The sequence below is a fragment of the Anopheles stephensi genome, unplaced genomic scaffold, assembly GCF_013141755.1.
Source record: "Anopheles stephensi strain Indian unplaced genomic scaffold, UCI_ANSTEP_V1.0 ucontig124, whole genome shotgun sequence".
Taxonomy (NCBI): domain Eukaryota; kingdom Metazoa; phylum Arthropoda; class Insecta; order Diptera; family Culicidae; genus Anopheles; species Anopheles stephensi.
The window spans coordinates 1-20,712 of NW_023405041.1; the positions used below are offsets into that span (position 1 = coordinate 1).

The 20,712-nt window shown below is 46.5% G+C and overlaps 2 protein-coding genes across 4 annotated transcripts in view; both read left to right on the top strand.

Moving 5' to 3' along the window:
• Positions 1-1,599: 1,599 nt before the first annotated feature.
• Positions 1,600-7,072, top strand: LOC118515267 (glucose dehydrogenase [FAD, quinone]-like). Its single transcript, XM_036061958.1, has 4 exons — positions 1,600-2,751; positions 5,368-6,267; positions 6,335-6,771; positions 6,837-7,072. The coding sequence occupies exons 1-4, from the start codon at positions 2,442-2,444 to the stop codon at positions 7,041-7,043; spliced, it is 1,854 nt and encodes a 617-aa protein (XP_035917851.1). The 5' UTR covers positions 1,600-2,441; the 3' UTR covers positions 7,044-7,072.
• A 743-nt stretch (positions 7,073-7,815) lies between these two features.
• LOC118515265 overlaps positions 7,816-20,712 on the top strand; it is a 55,679-nt gene continuing 42,782 nt past the window's right edge. The window contains exons 1-2 of one of the 3 annotated variants that reach the window (XM_036061951.1): positions 7,819-8,257; positions 8,403-8,831. The gene's annotated coding sequence lies outside the window, so the exon portion shown is untranslated. Of the gene's footprint in view, positions 8,832-19,740; positions 19,779-20,712 lie in introns of those variants that run through there. The other 2 variants (XM_036061953.1, XM_036061952.1) reach the window with 2 other exon arrangements.

Here is a 20,712-nt window from a genome sequence, read left to right on the forward strand (position 1 = left end):
AAGGAAACCTACCTGCCCTGAAACTGACGTGGATAATAATTTCGTTCACCGATCTAGCACAGATAATTAGGCTGCTATGGGGAGGACATTCGTTGGGAGCCTCTGTACCACCGGGTGCCTGTGTTGGTCTGTATAATTTATGCGTACGAGCGTACGAGCGTGAGAGTGTAAGCCCGGTGACGGAGAGGTGACAGGCATTATGATGATTATGGCGACATCTTAATGCGCGAAAGTCATACCCTCTGGGGTGGGTATGTCCTTTGCAGGGGGGGAGGTAAAGACAACGGATTGGTAGCGGGTTATTAGCGGCGTGTGACGCAAAACCCCCCATTTATTCTGATCCGTTATTAGAGCTGAGCTTATGCAAATCGGGTCTGTCTGCCCAGTGAAGTCAAAAAGGACGTTCAATTGGGGGAAATTATTGGTGGTGTTTCAAGACAAACAAACAAGACAGTTCTAATAGGCTTCAATAATTCAATCGATACCGAATCGTTCCGACACTTGCCAAAAAATGCAGCTCAGAAAAAATTCGCACCATTCACTTGCAGTGAGAACTGCCTCGTCATCTTGAGGCGTAACGCCGGTAACGGTGTGACGGTCAAGGCCGGAGCGCTGTCAAACTGGCTAGCAATGATTCATTTCCTTCACCCCTGTCTGAGAGGTGAGAAGGGGGATGGGAATTACACACGGCTATACGGGGTTTTGACCCGGGTGGTAGAGGTGGTAACCGTTCCTCGATGTGTGTTGGTAAATTCAATTAGCGTCCACAAGCAAACTTAGACCCGATAACCGATCAATTAAAAAATCATCGCCTACACACTGCCTAAAAGGCAATAAAATCTTCTAATTGGAAAATTGTTTCTACTAATATACCAATTCCGTCATTGTAAACAGAAAAGTGTTAATATTAAATCGTATAAATTATTCATCGGTGACGACATTGGGCCTGAAAAACCGTTCGTCCAGCACTTTCGTTTTATTTGTGTCAAAATAAGTTTCGAAAATAAAAATAAAAGATGTTTATATAACAAGCGCGTCCGCAACGAAGCGAGAAGAGCATGTTTGATAATAGCCATTAACCGCTATGCGAATCTATTATAAAATATTCAAGGTTCAAGGTGGATTGGTTGCGATGACCTGGTAGCGAATATCTTGATCGATTTTGGGATTTTTGGGATGAAAGTGGTGAGAAATTATTCACGAATTTAAATTTTTGGTCTGACTTGCTTTGGATTTGAAGCTGGGTAGGAAAAAAAAGTTAGACATGAGTTGGGATTCGAAATCCAGATCGTGACGTGTGAGAGACTTGCAGCCGGTTTTACTTCTAGCGATGGATAATTCTGATAGAGCGAGAGATCCGACCTTCTTTATACTCTCACTTGCACTTTCGTGAGAGAAAAGAAGCGTGTATTCTCTTTCTCTCTTTTCCTTTCTTCTTTCTGCTCTTTGAAACAGCTGGTGATCGTGAAGAATGTAGTTGAATTTCGATACATAAATTAATTTTTTATCAATTTCTTTTAGATAAAAACAACTTTTCATGCAGTTTTTACTTTTAAAAATCACTATATTGCAATTTTCTGGAGCAAAAGACACCTAAATCGGACATTGTTTTGCTGGCAATATTGTGAAATGTCGTTGTGTCCATTTTTTCTTTTAAGAGGCCTTAACCAGGTCAAAAGCACAATCTTATTTTATGGGGTATCGACTAAAAATTAGCATCCACATGGAAGATGCCTTAGGCTGTGTGTTTGTGTATTTTTATCCTGTCCCGTGAATACAGATCACACTCACCGGAAAGCGCTTAAGGTCACTGCAACTCTAACGGTTTGTGCCCTGGGTAGAGGTGGGTGGGGTTTGTGCTAATCTTCTTCAAGCCTACACGCGGTACGTGACGGCGGCGGCGAAGGGCCATTTTTTGGGGCAGTTCGCCTTGATATCTGCTTGCCGAAGAAGGGTGGCCGATGAGTAAGTCGCGTCGTAGCATAGTAGGATGGTGTTCGCGTGCAGGTCCCACAAGGACGATTGATAGATGGTTAATGGGTTTTAATATTAATGCCCTAAAATTGGTGGTCAAGCGTAAGGTCGACATATTGGGGCGTGCAGCGACACGCCGTAAATGTTTAACCATCGTTAGGATGTAAATTTTTGCCGTCAATCTAAGATGCACCAGAGTGTTTGGGGAGGTTTTGTTTACGGTTCCTCGGTGCACCCCCATCTTCGCTTCATTACGGATTCTGACGGTCAATGTGAGCTTGTCACCGGTTTCCGTGATTTACATCGTTTTAAGCATTTTAACATTTTAGCAGATGACGCCATCTTCTGACTGTTTTAGTGGTGGTTCTAACGGTTTTTCTAAAATATCTAGTGATTAGTTGATAATCGAAAGTTAAAACTTCATCGCTGGCTCTCGCTTTGCTCTACAGTCACCTACAGTCACCTCGATGATGGTGTTCCTGCTGCTGGCCCTTGCTGTCACATCGCGCTGTGGGCAGGCCATGGACAACACCTTCTTTCAAACGCTGTTCGACGAAACGAGCGTTCTGTTCAACAATGGAACACCCCGCGTACCGGACACGACCGTATTTCGGAAGGAGTACGATTTCATCATCATCGGTGCTGGGTCGGGTGGGTCCGTCATGGCGAACCGACTGTCGGAAATGCGAGACTGGAGTGTGCTGCTGCTTGAGGCGGGCAAGGAAGGTAACATGCTGACGGAGGTACCGTTGACCGCGGGTCTAACGAGCATTACAGGTAAGATGGCGGCTGATTGTTTCGCTTTGAAAAAGGGAAATTATTCTTCTCACTACTGAGCATGGTCTGAAAACCCCTTAATTAAATAGAGTTCCCTCAGTTGATAGATCTACAAAAAACAACAAGGTCCAATAAAACATAATTCAAAAAGCAACCTGCCACTCTTCGGTATTAGAGATAATTGAGAGTATGATGTGAAACACACCAACTTGCTTTTTTTATTGACTAAGTTACAATTTATTAGAAGTGTGTAATTAATGATAAGTTAGATAAACATGATGATGATCAGAGGAACGAAGAGAGATAAGATAAGTTTATATGTTGGGTTATTATAGTCAACCCTTAGAGAGAGAGAAGATAAGACGAATTAATTGTACACATCATTTCTATCTAATCCCGAAGAGTGGCAGGTCGCCGAGAAAAGAATAAGATTTTAATAATTTCTACTTCACCTTTCTCAATTCAGTTCTAGCGATGGTTAAATCTTCCCAAACAACAATTACATGTAAACTGTTATCGATCACAAACGATCACACCCATACGATACCATACGATCGCTCTTGGGTTAGAGTGAGCGGGTTGCCCAGGTACTAAGCCTATGGCGATCGTTAGCACAAGATGGAGAAGAACTAACGATGTGCGAGCCATTTCTGGGCAATGGCTAGGATGAAGTATACAATTGCCAGATAGAACTGGCGATCTGTCACCCTTTCTGGACTATGGCCAAGTTGAACTAGACATAGGCTAGGTTGAAGTGGAGGATGGACAGGTTGAACTGAAATGTCAAATTTGAAACGATTGTATTGTTGTTTAAATTTTGCCTTTTGACAGAAGATGACAGTTGAAGTTTATGTTTATAGTCAATGACTCGAATCCTTTTAACTATTGTTTTGCATATTTTACAGAAAAATAAAAAATATATTGGAAAGCAAAAACAACATTACAATAAAAAAAATATTTCTTTTTGAGCATTGAAACATGTTCAAAGCGCAGTAAATAATAATTTTATTATTACATACAAGCTACGTTGCAAGCAATCGTTTCAAATTTGACATTTCAGTTCAACCTGGCCATCCTCCACTTCAACCTAGCCTGTGTCTAGTTCAACTTGGCCATAGTCTAGAAATGGTAACAGATCGCCAGTTCTACCTGGCAATTGTTTACTTCATCCTAGCCATTGCCCAGAAATGGCTCGCACATCGTTAGTTCTTCTCGGAAACCCTGTAAGATAGGCTTACTCTAGAACACACCATTACGGTTTATATTACAAGGAACGAGATCAAGCAGCCATGTTTGAGATTGCCATGTTGCATCTTGTTTGGGTTGTCTTAGGAGAGAAGTTAATCTTCCAGTACTAAAATTACGTGTTTCAATAGTCAATGCTTCCATTGCCTGTAACAAGTTCTATCTCCGGTGCTCACACACACACCGCTTAAAGACATGGAATATTCTGCTCTCACCATGCCAAGTAGGCTTTTTGGGCGTACGGTCTCCCTCGTACATGCCCGATGAGATTCATGTGCTACAAATAAGACTAGCAGAGCTCTGGTTAAATGCTGCTGGAAGGTTTTAAAGGTGTATAGATAGAGCTTTTCCTATTCAAGAGGTTTTGTCTATCAAGGGCCCAAATATCCGAAGGGTTTCACCATACATGGGGCTTTGTTGTCGGTGAAGCCCAACAGATTTCAGACAGTAAGAAGCTTGTTCAGTCCCTTGCCCTTCAGGATTGTAAAAGATTTGTAAAAGATTGATAGAGTTGCAGCTAGAGATGCTGCTACACCACGTGTTCCCAATAACATTATCCAGGTTTACGTAGATGAACATCCACGGAATCAATTTACAAACTAAAATAGTAAATACAGTGTAAGAAAGAAAGCGAGAAGCCATTAGGGGAAAGGGTTGCAATATTTTATATAAAAAAGTAGTCACATCTATCCTCTGGTCATAGATTTTTTCTCGTAACGAACTTATTACTTGAAATTATATACCAGCCATACGCGTTTGTTTGGTTAGGCATTTGTATTCTTTTTTCCATTCAGGACCGCGCAGTTAAGATGCGAGCTGTTTTGGAGTTTCGTTCAATTTTTTCGGTTTGGAGTTGTTGTCTCTTCGGGAAGAGAATTTATAGACTGTTTATCGATGATAACAGGTTTTTATATAGTTAATACGACATGTACCGCTATATGTTTGTGAGTTGTAAGGTAACTCCCCCCTTTCTACCATGAGAACAGCAGACTACTCTATAGGAACGTGCCGTCGAGCTTGTATTTATGCCGCTCGCCGACCGTTTTGCTTCTAGCGATATGTAAACTGACGAGCGCTGTTTCTAAAAATAAGTTCCCCTTCCCTTAACGCAGTCATTCCGCGATTCGTGGAACTGTGCGCGGCACGCATCAGGTGCATCTCTTTCATGCGCAAGCAAAGAGAAAGGGGTTGGTTTTCATAGGGGTTGAACGCGTCATGCGCATGCAGTGCGCAAGCGCACGGGGTGCAGTTGTAGCGCTCCGTGGAAGCTTCACTGAACGGGAGCTTTCCGTGAACAGGGGGAAACCCTTCAATGGGCAAGTGGGCAGTGGGTTGAAGAGATTGTTAATGCCAGCAACCTTCCACTTGCAGGGTACAACTGGGGCTACAAAGCGGATCCAATGAAGGGTGCCTGCCTGGGGCTGAAGGGAGGCGTGTGCAATTGGCCTAAGGGACGTGGTCTCGGTGGTACGAGCCTCATAAACTTCCTCATCTATACACGCGGACATCGGAAGGATTACGACGGTTGGGAGCAGGCAGGCAACCCTGGGTGGGGCTTTCGTGATGTGCTGCACTACTTCAAGAAGTCGGAACGTGTACAAATCCCCGAACTGCGGAATTCGCCGTACCGTTCCACCGCTGGTCCGGTAGACGTGGAAGAGTCAGCGTTTGAGACACCACTACTGAGACGGTTCATCGAAGCCGGGCGAGATCTGGGCTACATGGAGACGGATCCAAATGGTGAGATTCAACTCGGGTTCGGCAAGGCGCAGGCCACAATGCGCAGAGGACGGCGGTGTAGTGCGGCGAAGGCTTACCTTGTGCCGGCCGCTCGACGACCAAATTTGGACATTTCCATGCACTCCCGGGTGACCAAAATACTGATCGACCCGGTAACGAAGCTCGCGTACGGTGTGGAGTTCATCAAGCGCAAGCGACGGTACGTGATCCGTGCACGGAAGGAAGTGATCTTGGCGGCCGGTGCTATTGCTTCCCCACAGCTGCTGATGCTGTCCGGAGTGGGCCCGAAAGATCATCTGAACGAGGTGGGCGTTCCGGTGGTGCAAGATCTTCCGGTCGGGTATAACCTGCAGGATCATCTCAACCTGCCCGGGCTTGTCTTTCCAGTCAATGAACCGGTCACGGTACGGGAGCGTGATATGCGTTCCCCACGGTACATTCTAGAGTACATGCTCCACGGACGTGGCCCATTCACATCGCCCGGAGGTGCCGAAGGTGTCGCCTTCGTAAAGACGAACATCAGCTTTACACGTAAGTGCGGTGTTCCGTGTGGACTTTGTGGCGCGCCGACTATACTCTCTTGTCTCTCTTCTCACAGCGTCAGACTATCCGGACATTGAGCTGGTGATGGGCACGGGTGCCTACAACAACGATGAGTCCGGAACGTTGCGTGCCACGATCGGAATAACGGACGAGTTCTATCACAACACGTACGGTTCGATCCTCGGCAAGCATGCGTTCTCTGTGTCTCCGATCCTGATGCGTCCCAAGAGCCGTGGACGGATCATGCTGAAAAGCGCCAACCCGTTCCATTGGCCCCGGATGGAGGGGAACTTCTACGCCGATTATGACGACCTGGTGGTGTTGCGGGAAGGCGTTAAGCTGACCGTGGATCTGATCGAATCGCGCAGCTTCCGCGGTGTTGGGGCTCGGCTGCACAGTACACCGTTCTATGGCTGTGAGGGCCATCGGTTCCGGAGCGACGAGTACTGGGAGTGTGCCATCAGAAGGATCGGCAGCACGTTACAGCATCAGGTAGGTGCTGTCCATTGTAAGGGGAGCCTTCTTTAAAGTAACTCGTTTTGTGCGTGTATCTACAGTGTGGTACGTGTAAGATGGGGCCAGCCACCGATCCGGAAGCGGTCGTCAATGCACAGCTGCAGGTGTACGGCATACAGGGTTTGCGTGTGGTCGATGCTTCGATCATACCCACCATCCCGGCCTCGCACACCAACGCGGTGGTGTTCATGATCGGCGAGAAAGCAGCCGACATGGTGAAAGAGCACTGGGCCAACGAAATTCGCTAAAACACTCCTCTGGCCGCGCTGGGTCATTTCCACTCCTCCCCCTCCCCCCTCCCTTTTTTTCTAGTCATCTTAGTATCTCACCGGGGCCCGACGGGACGATCATCCCACATCGCGCTTCGGCTGCCATCGACCATCACCTCCGTCCTCCGTCCTCTCTTCCTATGAAAGAGTTGCCGTCCACGCATCGGGTTAGATAGAATTTAAACGAAATAAAGAGACTGTTTTACTGTAAACAAAACGCTCCGGTAACGGTGCGCAGTTTATTTGGCTTAGCCAAGATGCCGAGATTTTCCCGATGCCGTAAGCGCAGACCAAAGCGGGTGAAAGCAAAATGAGAAACTACGGAGCAACGTGGCCTTGCCCGATGACATTTGGAGTCTGTTGGTGTGGCGTGCGTGTTTGAAATGAAATGATTACAGCAGCAGCACCAACAAGACCTAGAACGTGGTCCTGGCGCATGCGATCCGTCGTAATGCCGCATGTTGTAACGCTGGCTGAATGGTGCACGGTTCGTGGAAAAACAAAGTTAAAATCGGCCATCTTTTTATTTTATTTTGAGAAACAATATTTCCCTCTCATTAGCAGGGATCATGGTGTTGCAAATGTCACAGGAAATGACACATTCATCAATGTCGCATCAAGTAAACAGAGGCACTGTGCCAAACCCGTCCGCCGTGTCGCGTTGGTGATCATTTTTCGCACCAAGGAACACGTTACATGATGTGCGTGTGTGTGGTTTTTGCCCTCTCCCTTCAGCGCGAGTATGTGTATCACCTGCCGGAAAATGCCGACTAGATGTATTTTTCGCACAGCACATTTCCACTACGTGAGCGCGCGCGCGCTTGTGTGCGTGTGCTGAACTGTCAAAACAAACACGAACCCGAGCGATGTACACCGGAGTGTAGTGCAGCCGTTCGCCCTCATCATACGAAACAGCTGGAATTCCTCCGCTTGGCACGAGTTTTCCCGAAGCCGACGACTTTTCCGACGGATGTCCCGAACCGCCGCACTGCACAACGGGGAAAAAGCCCACAGCTGATGATGGTGTGCGGTAGTAGTTGCGATTTTCCACTCGCACCGAGCAGCCGGTGTGTTGTAGTTTGGTGCCCCAGTTGGTGCGCGTTCTCGGCGGGAAACCTTAGTGCCCTGGTGGACTGTACTGTAGTGCACCGTCTCGGCCAGTTCGTGACCGGTAGCTAGAGCAACGGGTAGATGTGCGTGTGCGTGCGTGCGTGTGTGAATAACAAATGAATGTGGATATTTGTTTTGTTTTCGTTTCGGTGGCTACAAGAGTGTAAAGCAACAGGAAGTGTGACAGGGGTTGGAAAATAAAATAATTTTCCCTCTTTGTCCCGCTAGTTCTAGCCACAAGTGGGCACACGGCCGTACGTGAAAGTTACTTGTGTGTAAGTCAAGGTGTGTGTGTGCGCGAGGGGTGTGAGGTTTTTATGAAGGATAAAAGTTGGTGAATTTTGCCTGTCCAAAGAAGAAAAACAGGAAACTCGACGATACGGCATCGATCGACAATACGGGCATTGTGGTGGAAAGGGCCTTGCAGAGAGTAGGGAGCGGGACAAGCTAGGGCCATTAGTGGTGGGCGAGTGACACGAGGCCGAGTATGAATGTTTAATCAGCAGGGTAGAGGTTTCGTTCTTGCTACTGCCACACTCACACACACAGATGTACGATCGCCACAACCGATTAGGGTCATAGCGGTGGGCCTTTAAAGCTTACCCTGGCGCAGCTTGAAGGATCGTTAACTGCTGAAGGTGTACAACAATTCACAAGGTAAGAGCTCTAACTTCACCAGCAACAAATGTTATAACCCGATTTGTGTAAACATATTCTGAGCGGACCCCATCTTGAACGCGCTACCGTACTGCGTAGAACAAATCACAGAGTCGCGCGAGTCGCTCAGCCAGCTGTTTTGCTGATTCGAGAGCCCCGCCGAATCATCAAAGCGGTCGGTCGCTTCACCCTATCAGGGTAGCTTAGCCGGCGAAACACAGCACAAAGCGAACTGCGTATAAGGCGTTCCCCCTTCCCTAATGCTGCCTAATCGGTAGTCACTGTCGCACGCACACGCAAAGGGAATCAGTGCGAAAGAGCGAAGAGGACTCGAGCGGATCTCATCTCGCCAGGACAAGGGTCTCTGTAAGCGTTAGGAATGGAAGCTATTTTTAGACCCTAGTTATGTATCGCTAGAGTTAAAACGCACCAAACGCACCATATATAGAAGAAAGAATTGTGCATTTGATGGCAGTCTGCCGTCTCTCATGGTTTACGGTCTGAAGTTACCCGATAATCAACTTTGCCTTAGAGAGGAGGATGGACCCGTATGAGCGTGCGTGCCTCAACAACAGCCTCCCAAGCTGTGGAAGAGGCGCGCGGTAGCCATACGGGGGAATCCCCACACCTACAGAAGGAAAAAGGACGGACGTGAGCACGAGCGGTGTTGATGGCCCACCCCGTGGCGTCTGGATGTCCTTATCGAATCGTGAGTCACACACTGTTGTGCGCACAGAGGGAGAGAAAGCTTAGCTGGGAGCTTCTCCATACAAAGGCGAAATTCTGACGAGAATTATGAATGGCGATGCGTCAACCAAGATGCTGCTTCAGAGAGAAAATCGGTACCGACCCCAAGTGGGAAGTCGGAAGCCGGAACCCTGACCAGAGAGAAGATTCGACTGCTTTTTGTTTGCTCCCATCTCGCTTATTTTTTAATCTTAATAATCCGTTTGATTAATTGTAGCTTTATTTTAGCAATTATTGTCCCGAGACAGGGTTCACAGTCGAATTTAGAATGATAATTTTATACCATTGCGATGCGTACCTAGAATTGATAGAATAATCGTTTCGCTGGTCCAATTGTCCACCCATTTTTTCACATTTAGTCAATTAATTGTGCTCACAGGGACAGGCTGAAAAAGAGTGTCGAGGAGAGAGGGTGGAAGAGATCGCGATCCGCTTACCGTCGAACAAATGAAGTGCAAATATTGACCAAACCGGCACATTGCTACGGACATCAGCGGTTCGGGAGCAACAAATTTAATGATGGCCCCGTACCGTACCGGGCCTCGCACGAAATGCTTGAAAACTTGGTCATTTGGCAAAAAAAAGAGGAAAATTAATTAGGCCACCAAGCATGGGGGAAAATCGGATTGTTACTGTGTTCCGGTAGGAGCGTTTGGGATGAAGCAACAGCCTTCCCGGCGCAAGAAAAGCGTTACGTCTAAACAATAATAGCTTAAAGCGAATGTGCTTCACTGTTTTTTTTTTTGTCGTAGGAGAGTTGGTGTTGTAATAGCCGTTGTCGTTGAGCGTTTTTTGTTTGGCTTTGCACGATGACCCACGCCCTTACGAACCGAACGCTGCGGGAAGAAAGTGAACGTGCCCACCACGTTCTACGGACTATTTGCGCTTCCCTTCTCGAGGTTCTCCATTTGTCCGAAGGTTCCACTCACCTCGGCGGCATAAATGAACCAGAAGGAAAAATCGATTCATTTCCCATTGCTTGCCTTCTCCGGGCAGTCGGGAACGCAAAGGGGTCGATACGGAAGTTAGCATCGATTTTACCTAGAACCTCCCGGTTCCTACATTGTTGATGGTGAGTCGCGTGCGTGATTACTGCGCTCATTTGCGTATCGCGTGCGCTATCCGGTGCTGTATGCGTGTGGGTGTGTGTGTGTGCCTGATGGGCGGACGAACCCGACCACGAGCCTTGAAGAGCGAATGGTGGAGGTTGGGACAATCCACCAGAAGTGCCTTGTTGCGCTTGGCCACAGAAGCTCAGCGTGCCATTTGAACATTTCTGCTCGTGCGAGTATCGATTGGTTACTTTGGACCCGTATCCCCCGGAACACGGAACTCGGACTCGGCGCGACCGAGATGAAGCAGCACCGTCGTCGACTGGAGTGGTTTTTCTGTTTGATTGCCCTAACCCTGTGCGATAAGGCACTAATTAATGGATTCGGACAAGATAAAAGGGAGTCTTGATGAAGGTTCTTGCTCGGTGCGGTTTTTATGCTATTAGGGATCTAATGAATTTAGGTTGTGGGTTTTTTTTTGCCGTACAGCAAAAACTTTTTTTGTTGTCCTTGGAGGATACGGACGAGAAAAGTCGAGAATAAAATGAAACATCTACTACGACCTAACGACTCCATCACGTGTCCAGGAACTTCACTTGCCGCGGGGTTCACATCTCGTACGGTGGGTGTTGTGTCGAAACATCTCCGACAAAGAAATAACCTTGCCGAGAGGTCGTGAGTAGCCGTGCTGCAATGCCCCCAGCGGGATACATACATACTGGGAAGTGTTATCCATGCAGTTGCCGCGTTGTGTGTCAGCACGGAACAGCGATCGATTTGAAAAACCGGAAACATATATCTCAAGTGGACGGCAACAGTGCAGAACAGTTAACAAATAACAGCCAAGAGCTTGCACAAGAATAGATTGAAAAATTGAAGTGAACCTACCTTGAACAGCTGGTCGACATTGCTTACTTTTTACCACGCTGGATTGATGGTGACGATAGTGTTGAAGCTGGGACAAAGAAATAATTTCCGGAAAGTCATCCCCTTCCTTGCACTGGGCGCTGCCAACAAAAGCTCGCGAAGAATGACTTGACTCAAGCAAATTGGATAACATTTGGGGCCACTGGGAGAGAAAGACAGAGAGAGAGAGAGTGAGCATCGATAGAATAAATTTTCTTCCCACAAAGGACATCAGGCGTTAGGTTTTGCCATGTGATGATCACTGGACCCGGCTGGCTTTTTTTCCACGTGGTGTGGTTTGTGTATGTGTGGATTAGTTCCGGTTGTTGCAAAACTTCTAAAAGAAAGTAAGGAAACGAACAAGAAAAAAAAAACGACAACCATTCATTCTCCGCAAAGCGGAACACATGTTTCACTTTGACCTCTCGGAGACTATGGCCGGCGATGGTAGGGCTTTCGTCCAGCCGGCACTGACTTCAAGAAGCGTAGCTATCCTTTTGCCCGTTTTCGCTTCCCACCATGGTGGTGCCGAAGTGAACGAGTGCTGTAAAAGAGCGATATAAAAAAAACCAAACCGGGCCGCGTTCACTTTATCGTAACGCGCGTCAACGAGCCAACGAGAATGAACTACTGCTAGTAGAGGGCGGTTGATGTAGTTGCCCAAACAGGGGGAGGGAGTTGGAGTGGTGGAGTGAAGAAGTGAAAGGAACATAAAACAGACCTTCTTCTTCATCATCCGGCACACACACACGCAAGCTGAAAACCACTAAAGAAAGTTTACTCGTGCGAAGTGCTAGAATGCTGCGCTGCGAAGTGCTGGAAGAAGTGCTGGTCAGGTCTTAGAAAAAAACACTCGCCGAAGAAGGACGGCAAAGAAAGCGATTGGCGTCGGTATATTGCTGGGGCTAAAAATAACAAAACTCTTCTACCCATACTCTCTCTCTCTCTCTCTCTCTTTCGCTCTATCAAATTGTGCGAGATGTTGGAGGAGCTCTTATGATGTCTTGCTGCCCCATACAGCGAGATGCGAGAAGAAATTGGATGCTATAAATATCGATTAAGTAATCACTATTATCAACCGAAAGTGTTACCCGTTGGGATGCGTTGGGGGTGAGATCATTAAGTGTGGTGTGTTTCAAGGGGAAGTCTGTTATCTGATAAGGAGACTGTTCAAGACTGATTGATTTTGTCTCCATCCCAGAGCATCGCGTGGAGTCCGAGACAGTTGGTGATTGGAAAATCAGATTATAATTAGTATTCGGCTAGTGCTTACGCAAACTTGCCGTAAGTTTATTAACGGTTCATTAAGCACTTTGGAAGGCATCATTTCTTCTTCCTGATGGCTGATTGCGTCCCTAAGGTGGCACCTCTTGTGTGTATGGCTACACACATCCAGCGCTTTACAATCGAATGCGTCGAAAGTCATTTCATGGTTCGTCAATCAATTTTGTCGCCCATGCTGAGCGGCGCTTGTGCCGAATTCGGTCACAATTTCACGATTGAACGGTGGCGTAGCTTTCCACCAGTTGATTCCACACAAGGGGGCTTACGCTCAATCGGAACAGAACGCGGCTGAAGCAGCCCGGAATGGTATGCAGATTGACTGATCATTTCCATCCGTGCGCTGCAGGCCAATTCCGGGCTGCACGAATTAACATATTTTAGTAGCAAATCGAGATGTTGGTAGGTCAAAAGAGCGTCGTACGAATGGATGGGAATGTTCTTGTGGTAGACAAGCGGAAACGGTCTGAAAGTTTTTCTGCCCGAAAAGTCTTACAATGGGTGGTGTAAAGTTAGGTCTTATTAGGTGGAAGCATGGATAAAAATTCTAAGGATTTTAGCGCTGTTTCTTAAACACAGTCTTGAGAGGTTTTATCAAGCTATTTCTGACTGCGTAGATTTAAATCCTCGATAACCTGGGTGATATCTTCGTGTTAGCCTTAAAATAAGTATTGTAACAGTCCTTAACTCTTGAAGCGTAGAAACTGTCGAGATTTGAACCCTGGATGTCCGCTATCCACTGTCCTATTTGATCCAACTTTTCTGCTTAACGCAACTTTGCTTCATCACTGGCGAAACGGGAAAATCTCCCCCCACGAAAAAAGAAATCTTATCACAAAGAACAATAAAAACCCGCATCCCAAGTATTGCTCTGTAATTTCCGCCCACGAGATAGTAGATATGGTAATTTCTTTGCCGACGTTCTATGCGCGTAACGCAATGTTCCCCATACTCACAATCAGAACGGGCGCGCTAGGCACGGGATCATACCCTTGGGCAAATCGCAAACTGGTCGACCTCTGGAAGCCCCTCCCGAGAACTTTTGAGAGACTAAATATCTAAATAAAAGCGTCCTTTATGTCTATTTCGGTATGATTGCTTTGGAAAGAATCCAACCAGGGGGTGTATACTGGTAAAGATCGAGCACTAGCAACTGCTCGAATGGTGTGGAAGTACAACTGCTCGAAGCACACTGTCAGATTACTGTTTTGAGTCGAAAACGCAACCAGATTTTTAAACATTTTTTTCTCCAATCATCGACATATTGTGCGTGGAAGCTAGCTTCCTTATTAAAAGCTGTCATTAAAAAGTAAGTGATCGAAAACTTGCTATCGCTCGTCACACTCCCTGAAGCACATCCATCTACAAATTCGAGTCTGTTCAGCAGGCAGAGGCAATAACGTCCATTTATCTTTATCTCAACCAATTTGCGTCGAGCTTTCGTGCATATCGACGCTGGCTGCGGCCTATCTGCCTCGGAAGACTCGGAGAAAATATGGTAAGTTTTAGACACAATAGCACTGGCGAGGCCAAAAATCAACATGAAGCACAAGAGTCGAGGGTTTTTTTGTGGTTGCTGTTGTTGTTGTTGTTGGGGCGCGTACTGGAAGTTTGCCGAAGCAACAACCACACTTGGTGCTATCGCTGTCATCAGCACCACCATTAATATCATCATCAACGGCACCGACCGACCGACCGACCGACAGACCGGTTGATCGGTGGCAGGCTGCTAGTCGGACGGCCACTGTTGTTTCTCCCGGGTGTAGGAAAGTTGTGAGATTTTGTGGAGAATTTCTCGTGGTCTCGTGGTTACGGTTGCTGCTCCAGGACGCGGTCTCGATAACGAGGCGAAGAGTGGTGGATAACCGACGGACGGCTCGTTACTCCCTGTACCCTGCGAAGAATGTCCCACTCGCCTCACACGTTCCAATGTGCCGTGTCCAATGGAGATGTGTTTTGCTCGGTGTCCTCGGCTGGTTTTTTACTATTATTTCATGGCATTATTTGGCATCGTCTCTAAAGACAAAGAATGCTGTCCCACACACACACACACACACACACACACACACACACGCTCGCCAGTCCTTTGTATTTTTAGTGCAATTTATTCATCTTGTTTTCGTACCTCCTGCTTCTTGACCTTCGTGACTTCCCAACCTCCGCGCTCTTTGACCAGGGTTTCCGTTGCTGAAGCGAAAGCGATAAAATGACGATGTTCGCCTCGTAATGTAAAATAGCATAATTTATGACGAGCAGCAGCAGCAGCAGCAGCAGCTACGGAAAAGAATGGAACGGTCCGAAGGACTTAGCCTTGTTTTATTGCAAACCCATCCTGACCACGACGTTTCCGTCCGTCCAGGGCGGACCGCGGGCCCGCCAAAGTACAAAGGAATTCGTGCTCGGGCAGGATTGATGTTTCATCAGCAACCGCTAAAAATGCATTGGCCAAGGGACGAAGACGCAACAAAAAAAAAAAACCCCATTCGTATTTTAAGTGACGTCGTTCTTATCGCTGGTGGGATTCACGAATTTAGATCACCTTGTTAAGGGAGACGCGGAAAGAAAGCAAACCCCGAACGCTTTGCATCCTTGGCCAGGCGAGCCGTTTTTGGCTGAAGTTGAATATTTGATGTTTTCCGTTTGCGCTACCGTACTGTATTTGCACGGTGCAACCGGTGCGGTTTTGGCCCCTTGAAAGTGAACCATATAATACTGGTGGGTACAATTTCGCCACCCGGCGAAAACGATCCACTGCAGTATCTTCGCTGCAGCAGCACAGCATCATCGGGCGGATGGCCGCTGCAGTGCACACAATGTGTCGGGCGATGCAACAGCTGCAAGGAAGTAATGGAAGTAATGGCCACGGCTTGGCAAAGTGTCTCGGTTTTATTTTTGCCCCCCTCCCCTCTCCTTATTTTTCTTTGCTTCACACCATACCGCATCGGGTGGTCAACACGAACAGCAGGCAAGCAGTAAACAGCAACAAGCTGTGTTGAGCTGATTTTAGGGATTTTAGTTTAAATGGGCAGCAAGTAAACACACCCAATAAACAGACACCGAACGGTGATGGTGTTGCAGCGCCAAGAACGAGGTGTGAATTCGGGTGGGCTAAGAACGTGTTGTACGGGGTCTTTCGTGCAAGCAAATTTACCGTCCCACTGCAAACAAATGGGACCAGCACGGGGTGGAAGATAGTTTTTGCGCGCCGGACAATTAAACATGTAAAATGTATTTGATGAGAGTGCGGTGCATGTGGGGATGTGGGCACGGAATTCTTTTTATGGAAAATTTGATTCTTTGTTGCACGTTGTTGTGTTTGCTTAAAAGGTGTATCACTCACCTAGGCGTGTTTGGGATTTGATTTGAAGTGAGCGCCTGAAAGTATGCAATGTTTGTTTTTTTTTTACTTCTCCAACGTTATACGCGCAATTACAATTATTTAGAACAACAAATGAAAATATTTTGAAGAAAAATAAAGTATTTCTCCAGGCGCTGTGAACCAAAACGGAACCACGACTCATATTAAAATTTGGGATTTTAGAACCGTGTTACACCTAGAACGTTGGGTGGCCTAGTGATAACTGGAGTGGGTAGCAAATTCCATTCCAGGAGACTTTCCTTTAGCAAGGACTAGCTATCCGGCTGTGAGGTATCAGCAAGTCTAGTAAGCCAGAATTGGCAGGTCTAGCTGGTCGTTAGGTCAAGAAGAAGAAGCATACGTACAGGTGCTATAAGACTATTACACCTTGATTTATGCTTGAATTTGAGGCATCATCAAATTTGAGGCATTTGAGGTATCAATTCCCATTCGGGCTTTTCATCTTAGCATGAACTGGTCCAGTATTAGCATGAGTGTATTAAACCCACCTCCGCTGTCAATGAGAACGGCAACAAACAAAAGCTGAGCGCCTGAGTCGTCTGGTGCCATTCTTACGACTTGGTCAGCCCACCCGACGATTCTAATTAGCTGTATGATGGTAAGATCGCCGTACGGATCACCGTAATGGTAAAGTTTCGGATTACTTCAAATGTGTGCTCACATATTTGCTATCTTTCTACTATCAAGCTACTATCATTTTGGTTTTCGCATCGATAATTTTCAACCCAAGATTTAGTGCCGTTTGTCGTTTTGCCAACCGGTGATACTACAGCCTGAGGAAACTTCTCCACTCTAAATACCTGTCGCGATGGACGAAGCTGGGACTGTACAGAACATTTATAGTCCCAGTACTCACATACGCCTCTGAGTCATGGACTCTGTCCAAAACTGAGCCACGTTCGAGAGGAAAATGCTCAGAAGGATTTTTGGCCCCGTATGTGTGTCCATTGTCCAATGGAGGAGCCGCTACAATGACGAGCTCTACGAGCTGTAGGATGATCTCACTATCGTGCAGCGAATTAGCCTCGCCAGGCTCCGGTGTGCTGGTCACGTCATGAGAATGACACCGAACGACCCAGCCCGTAAAGTCCTTTTAGGCCGTCCACACGGACAGAGGAGGCGTGGTAAGCCCAAATTGAGATGGAATGATGGCGTTGATGCGTCCGCCAGCACGGCCGGGATAACGGATTGGTAGACAACGGCGCTGAACCGTGAGCGGTATCGAGGATTGTTGTAGCAGGCCAAGACCGCAAAGCGGTTGTAGCGCCTGATAAGTAAGTCGTTTTCTTTGGTTAGCTTCACCTACTTAGGAGAGCCTCAAATCGATCAAGAATAAGGCATCAGCGTATCAATATTATCAATTTCTGAGTCTCTAATGGAACTCTCTAGAGCCAGATTGAAGAGGACGCGGACAAGCCTATCCCCAGGGATAGGTGTGGGCTTTTGGGGATCTAAAATAAAGTAAGCCATTGTATTCAACAAGGCATATAAGATGCCAGAAAAGCTATGGATAGGAGCTTTTGCTCTTAATTTGCCTCTAAAATCGTTTCCAATTAATATCACAGGGCTCCTTGGCGTGATTCTTCCTGTATAAAAAAGAAGAGGTTTTTTTTTAAATCATCAAATATTACATTAAGCTAAATTATCTATCATCTCTACCTTTTTTAAGCCCATTCTCAGGATCAAACTCTAGCCCCAAATATCCTTATTTTGATATAAAACGCTCTTTTCTCCATTAAATCTGAATCAAATGTAAATGTTCCTATGTAAATTGACGCATTTCGCACACTTTTACCTTAAGCCGCACACATTCACGCATTTTGCCGTGCTCGTTTTGGCCGGAATGAAATGCTTACTAAAGGTGCTACTAAACACGCCTCGGTGTAATCTTTGAACGCCTATTATAATAGAACTTTACGATAATAGTGCACCTTCCGCGAACGCGCTAGCGAGAACACATACACACACACACACACTTTCACAGCCATTTCAACCGACAGTTGACCTTTTCCGAAAACGGTGCAGAAGTTCCTTCCCTCCTGTTTGGCTAACGCTAAATCGCTCAGCTCGTAAAGTTAGCACACGCCGCATCCGCACTGCAAATGGCTGCAAGGTGTTTTGGGACGGATTTTTGACACTTTCTACGCGCCGCGCACCTTCCGAACTGTACCGGCCCCGCTACCCCGTCCAACGTGGGTTCGTAAATGTAGCGAACGGTTTCGCTGTGCGGTGCAAATGTTTCGGGAGAAGTTTTTGAAGGAGTATGTATGGAGCTTTTTCTTTCTTTTTTTTTACTCTTGTATTCCTTATCCCTCCGCATTGACGGTTGTTCGGCGAGCTTGTGACTGACGTGGACTTGTGGAAGTTGAATTTGAAATGGAAGTTTGAATAATACCGACCGCAGGGAAATGCCTTACGCGAGGCAAACGTATTAAAAATGCAATTGCTTCGCCAGTGGCGGGTTGTCAGATAATCGGTGCGCGGAATGGATGTAGGATTTACATTTGTAAAACCCGGTAAACTTGTGCCCGGTTCGGGAAGTGGTTATTACCGGTGGTTCCCACCTGAGCTTCGATTGCGAAACTTTACCGTTTCATCGGGACGCAAGGTTTTGGGTATCGGGACGCACACGCCAATCCCCCGGAATGTGTCGGTTGTGCCGTAATCCTGAAATGTGTCCAGGGAAGTTTCGGCTTAAAACGAACACGTACAATTTTTGCAAACGATAGCAGATTTTTTTGCTATACCCGAGAAAAAGGAGCTCCATAAACGGAGCAACCCTGCACTGCGTTTACACTGATGGGTTTTAGGGCAGCAGACTCTGAGGCTGGTTTTTTGCCGTAATCAAATCACCGAATTGCCAAAGGCGTACCGCATTCTGCAATTGAATCGAATTAAGATAGTTCATAAATTTGCAGAACCTTCCGCAAAATGTCATTTTACATTAAATTACAACGTACAAAGGGAAAGCGTAATGAAAATTTCCATCGCGAAAACTCCTCGCCAAGCCAATTGGGGGGGCTTTGAGGTTGGTAATAAAATGAACAAAATGGGGCAAAATATGATCTCGATTGCTTTGATATCAAGTGGGAAAATTTTCCTCCCGTTCTCGCTCGCTCGCCTCCTCCACCGTAGCTTTCTCCACCTTCAGGGGGGGCAGGTGGATTCGCTGTTGTGGCAAAATAAAAACAAACTGCACAGACTACGGTGTAGAGCGTTTAATATGTGCGCCCGGCGCCTGGGAAACTGTATGGAGTTTGGTGGGACTGGTTCTGTCGCTGCTGTGTTGTGAGCTGCGTGCGGACGGAGACCACTTCAAACAGGCACGAACGACTTTAGTACAAACTTTAGCAAAACGGAGGATTATAACCTTTTTTATTATTTCCTTTCCATTCTCAGCAGGGGTTCCCCCACGTCGGTTCGGTCCAATTTTAAGCTCTTTCTTCGCAATTGAGCGTAAAGTTGTTTTTCTTCTTTTTTTGGTGTATGTACATTTGGCTTTCCTGTTACAAGGTTGGATGGAAATTTAACAGCAACTGGTTCGTGAAAGTATACGGCCATAAACAATGCGTAGCTCGTATGGTAAGGCAAAATTTTTCTAATTGGTTTATGAATTATACGTTTTAAGTATTCGATCTTAATTAATTGGAGGATTTGTAAGGGGTTTACAGAGCTTGACACAACTAAATTACTCCTTTTAACATTTTTGTGTAAAAATATAAATAAAAGAATCTGGTTGCATTCAAGTTTCTTCAGACGAAGAATATATGCGCCTAAAGTTATGCAATCTGTATACATTGAACATTTCCTTGCAGAGGATATGCCATCGTGTACTTTGAATGGACAAGATTTGTAATCTTAACGACAAACCGAATAAAAACTTTCCTATTTCAGTAAAAAAAAACTGATACACATCCGTATACCATCTCCAAAAAGTATAAAGTACCAATTACACAATGAAAACCCCGAACAAACGTTTGCCAATTGCACACGCTCACCAGCTACTGTCTGCCTCCTTCTCACCAGCAGCGGCTCATTGTAAGATGCGGGGGAAAACTTTCCCGGGAAATAAGATAATGATTACACTGCGAACGACTTTCCGCAGAAGAAAAGTCCACTTCAAGTGCAGTGTCGAGCTAATATGGGAAGTTGTCTCAATGTCCCTGTCCCGGGTACCAGGCCATCCAAGCACAGGCAGCAACTGTAATGCTGGGCTGGGGGTGGTTTGCCCACTTGTGCAAGGTGAAAACTTGTCGAACTTGTTGCCGACGTTCTCGCGTATGCAGAGCGAGCGATTCTGAGCAGCCTCATCCTAATGGGTTCGGAAGCATGGCTTTGCAAGTTTTAGCTCGAGCGGAAATGTTACCATAGACGGGGATAGTGGGATGGATATTACAAGCCGCCCCAAAAAGGTACAGGCCCATCCCATCATCCGCCTGCACGGCGCTCGATAGTTTGCATCCGAAGACCGAAGTCTTGGAAAGCATGAGCCTTCTCCGGAAACTTTTGTTGCTGT

Bases quoted from the DNA above. Each gene is read 5' to 3' on its own strand.
- LOC118515267 (XM_036061958.1), top strand. From the start codon at position 2,442: ATGATGGTGTTCCTGCTGCTGGCCCTTGCTGTCACATCGCGCTGTGGG. The intron at 2,752-5,367 runs GTAAGATGGCGG...TTCCACTTGCAG, and splicing joins GGGTCTAACGAGCATTACAG to GGTACAACTGGGGCTACAAA. The intron at 6,268-6,334 runs GTAAGTGCGGTG...CTCTTCTCACAG, and splicing joins GACGAACATCAGCTTTACAC to CGTCAGACTATCCGGACATT.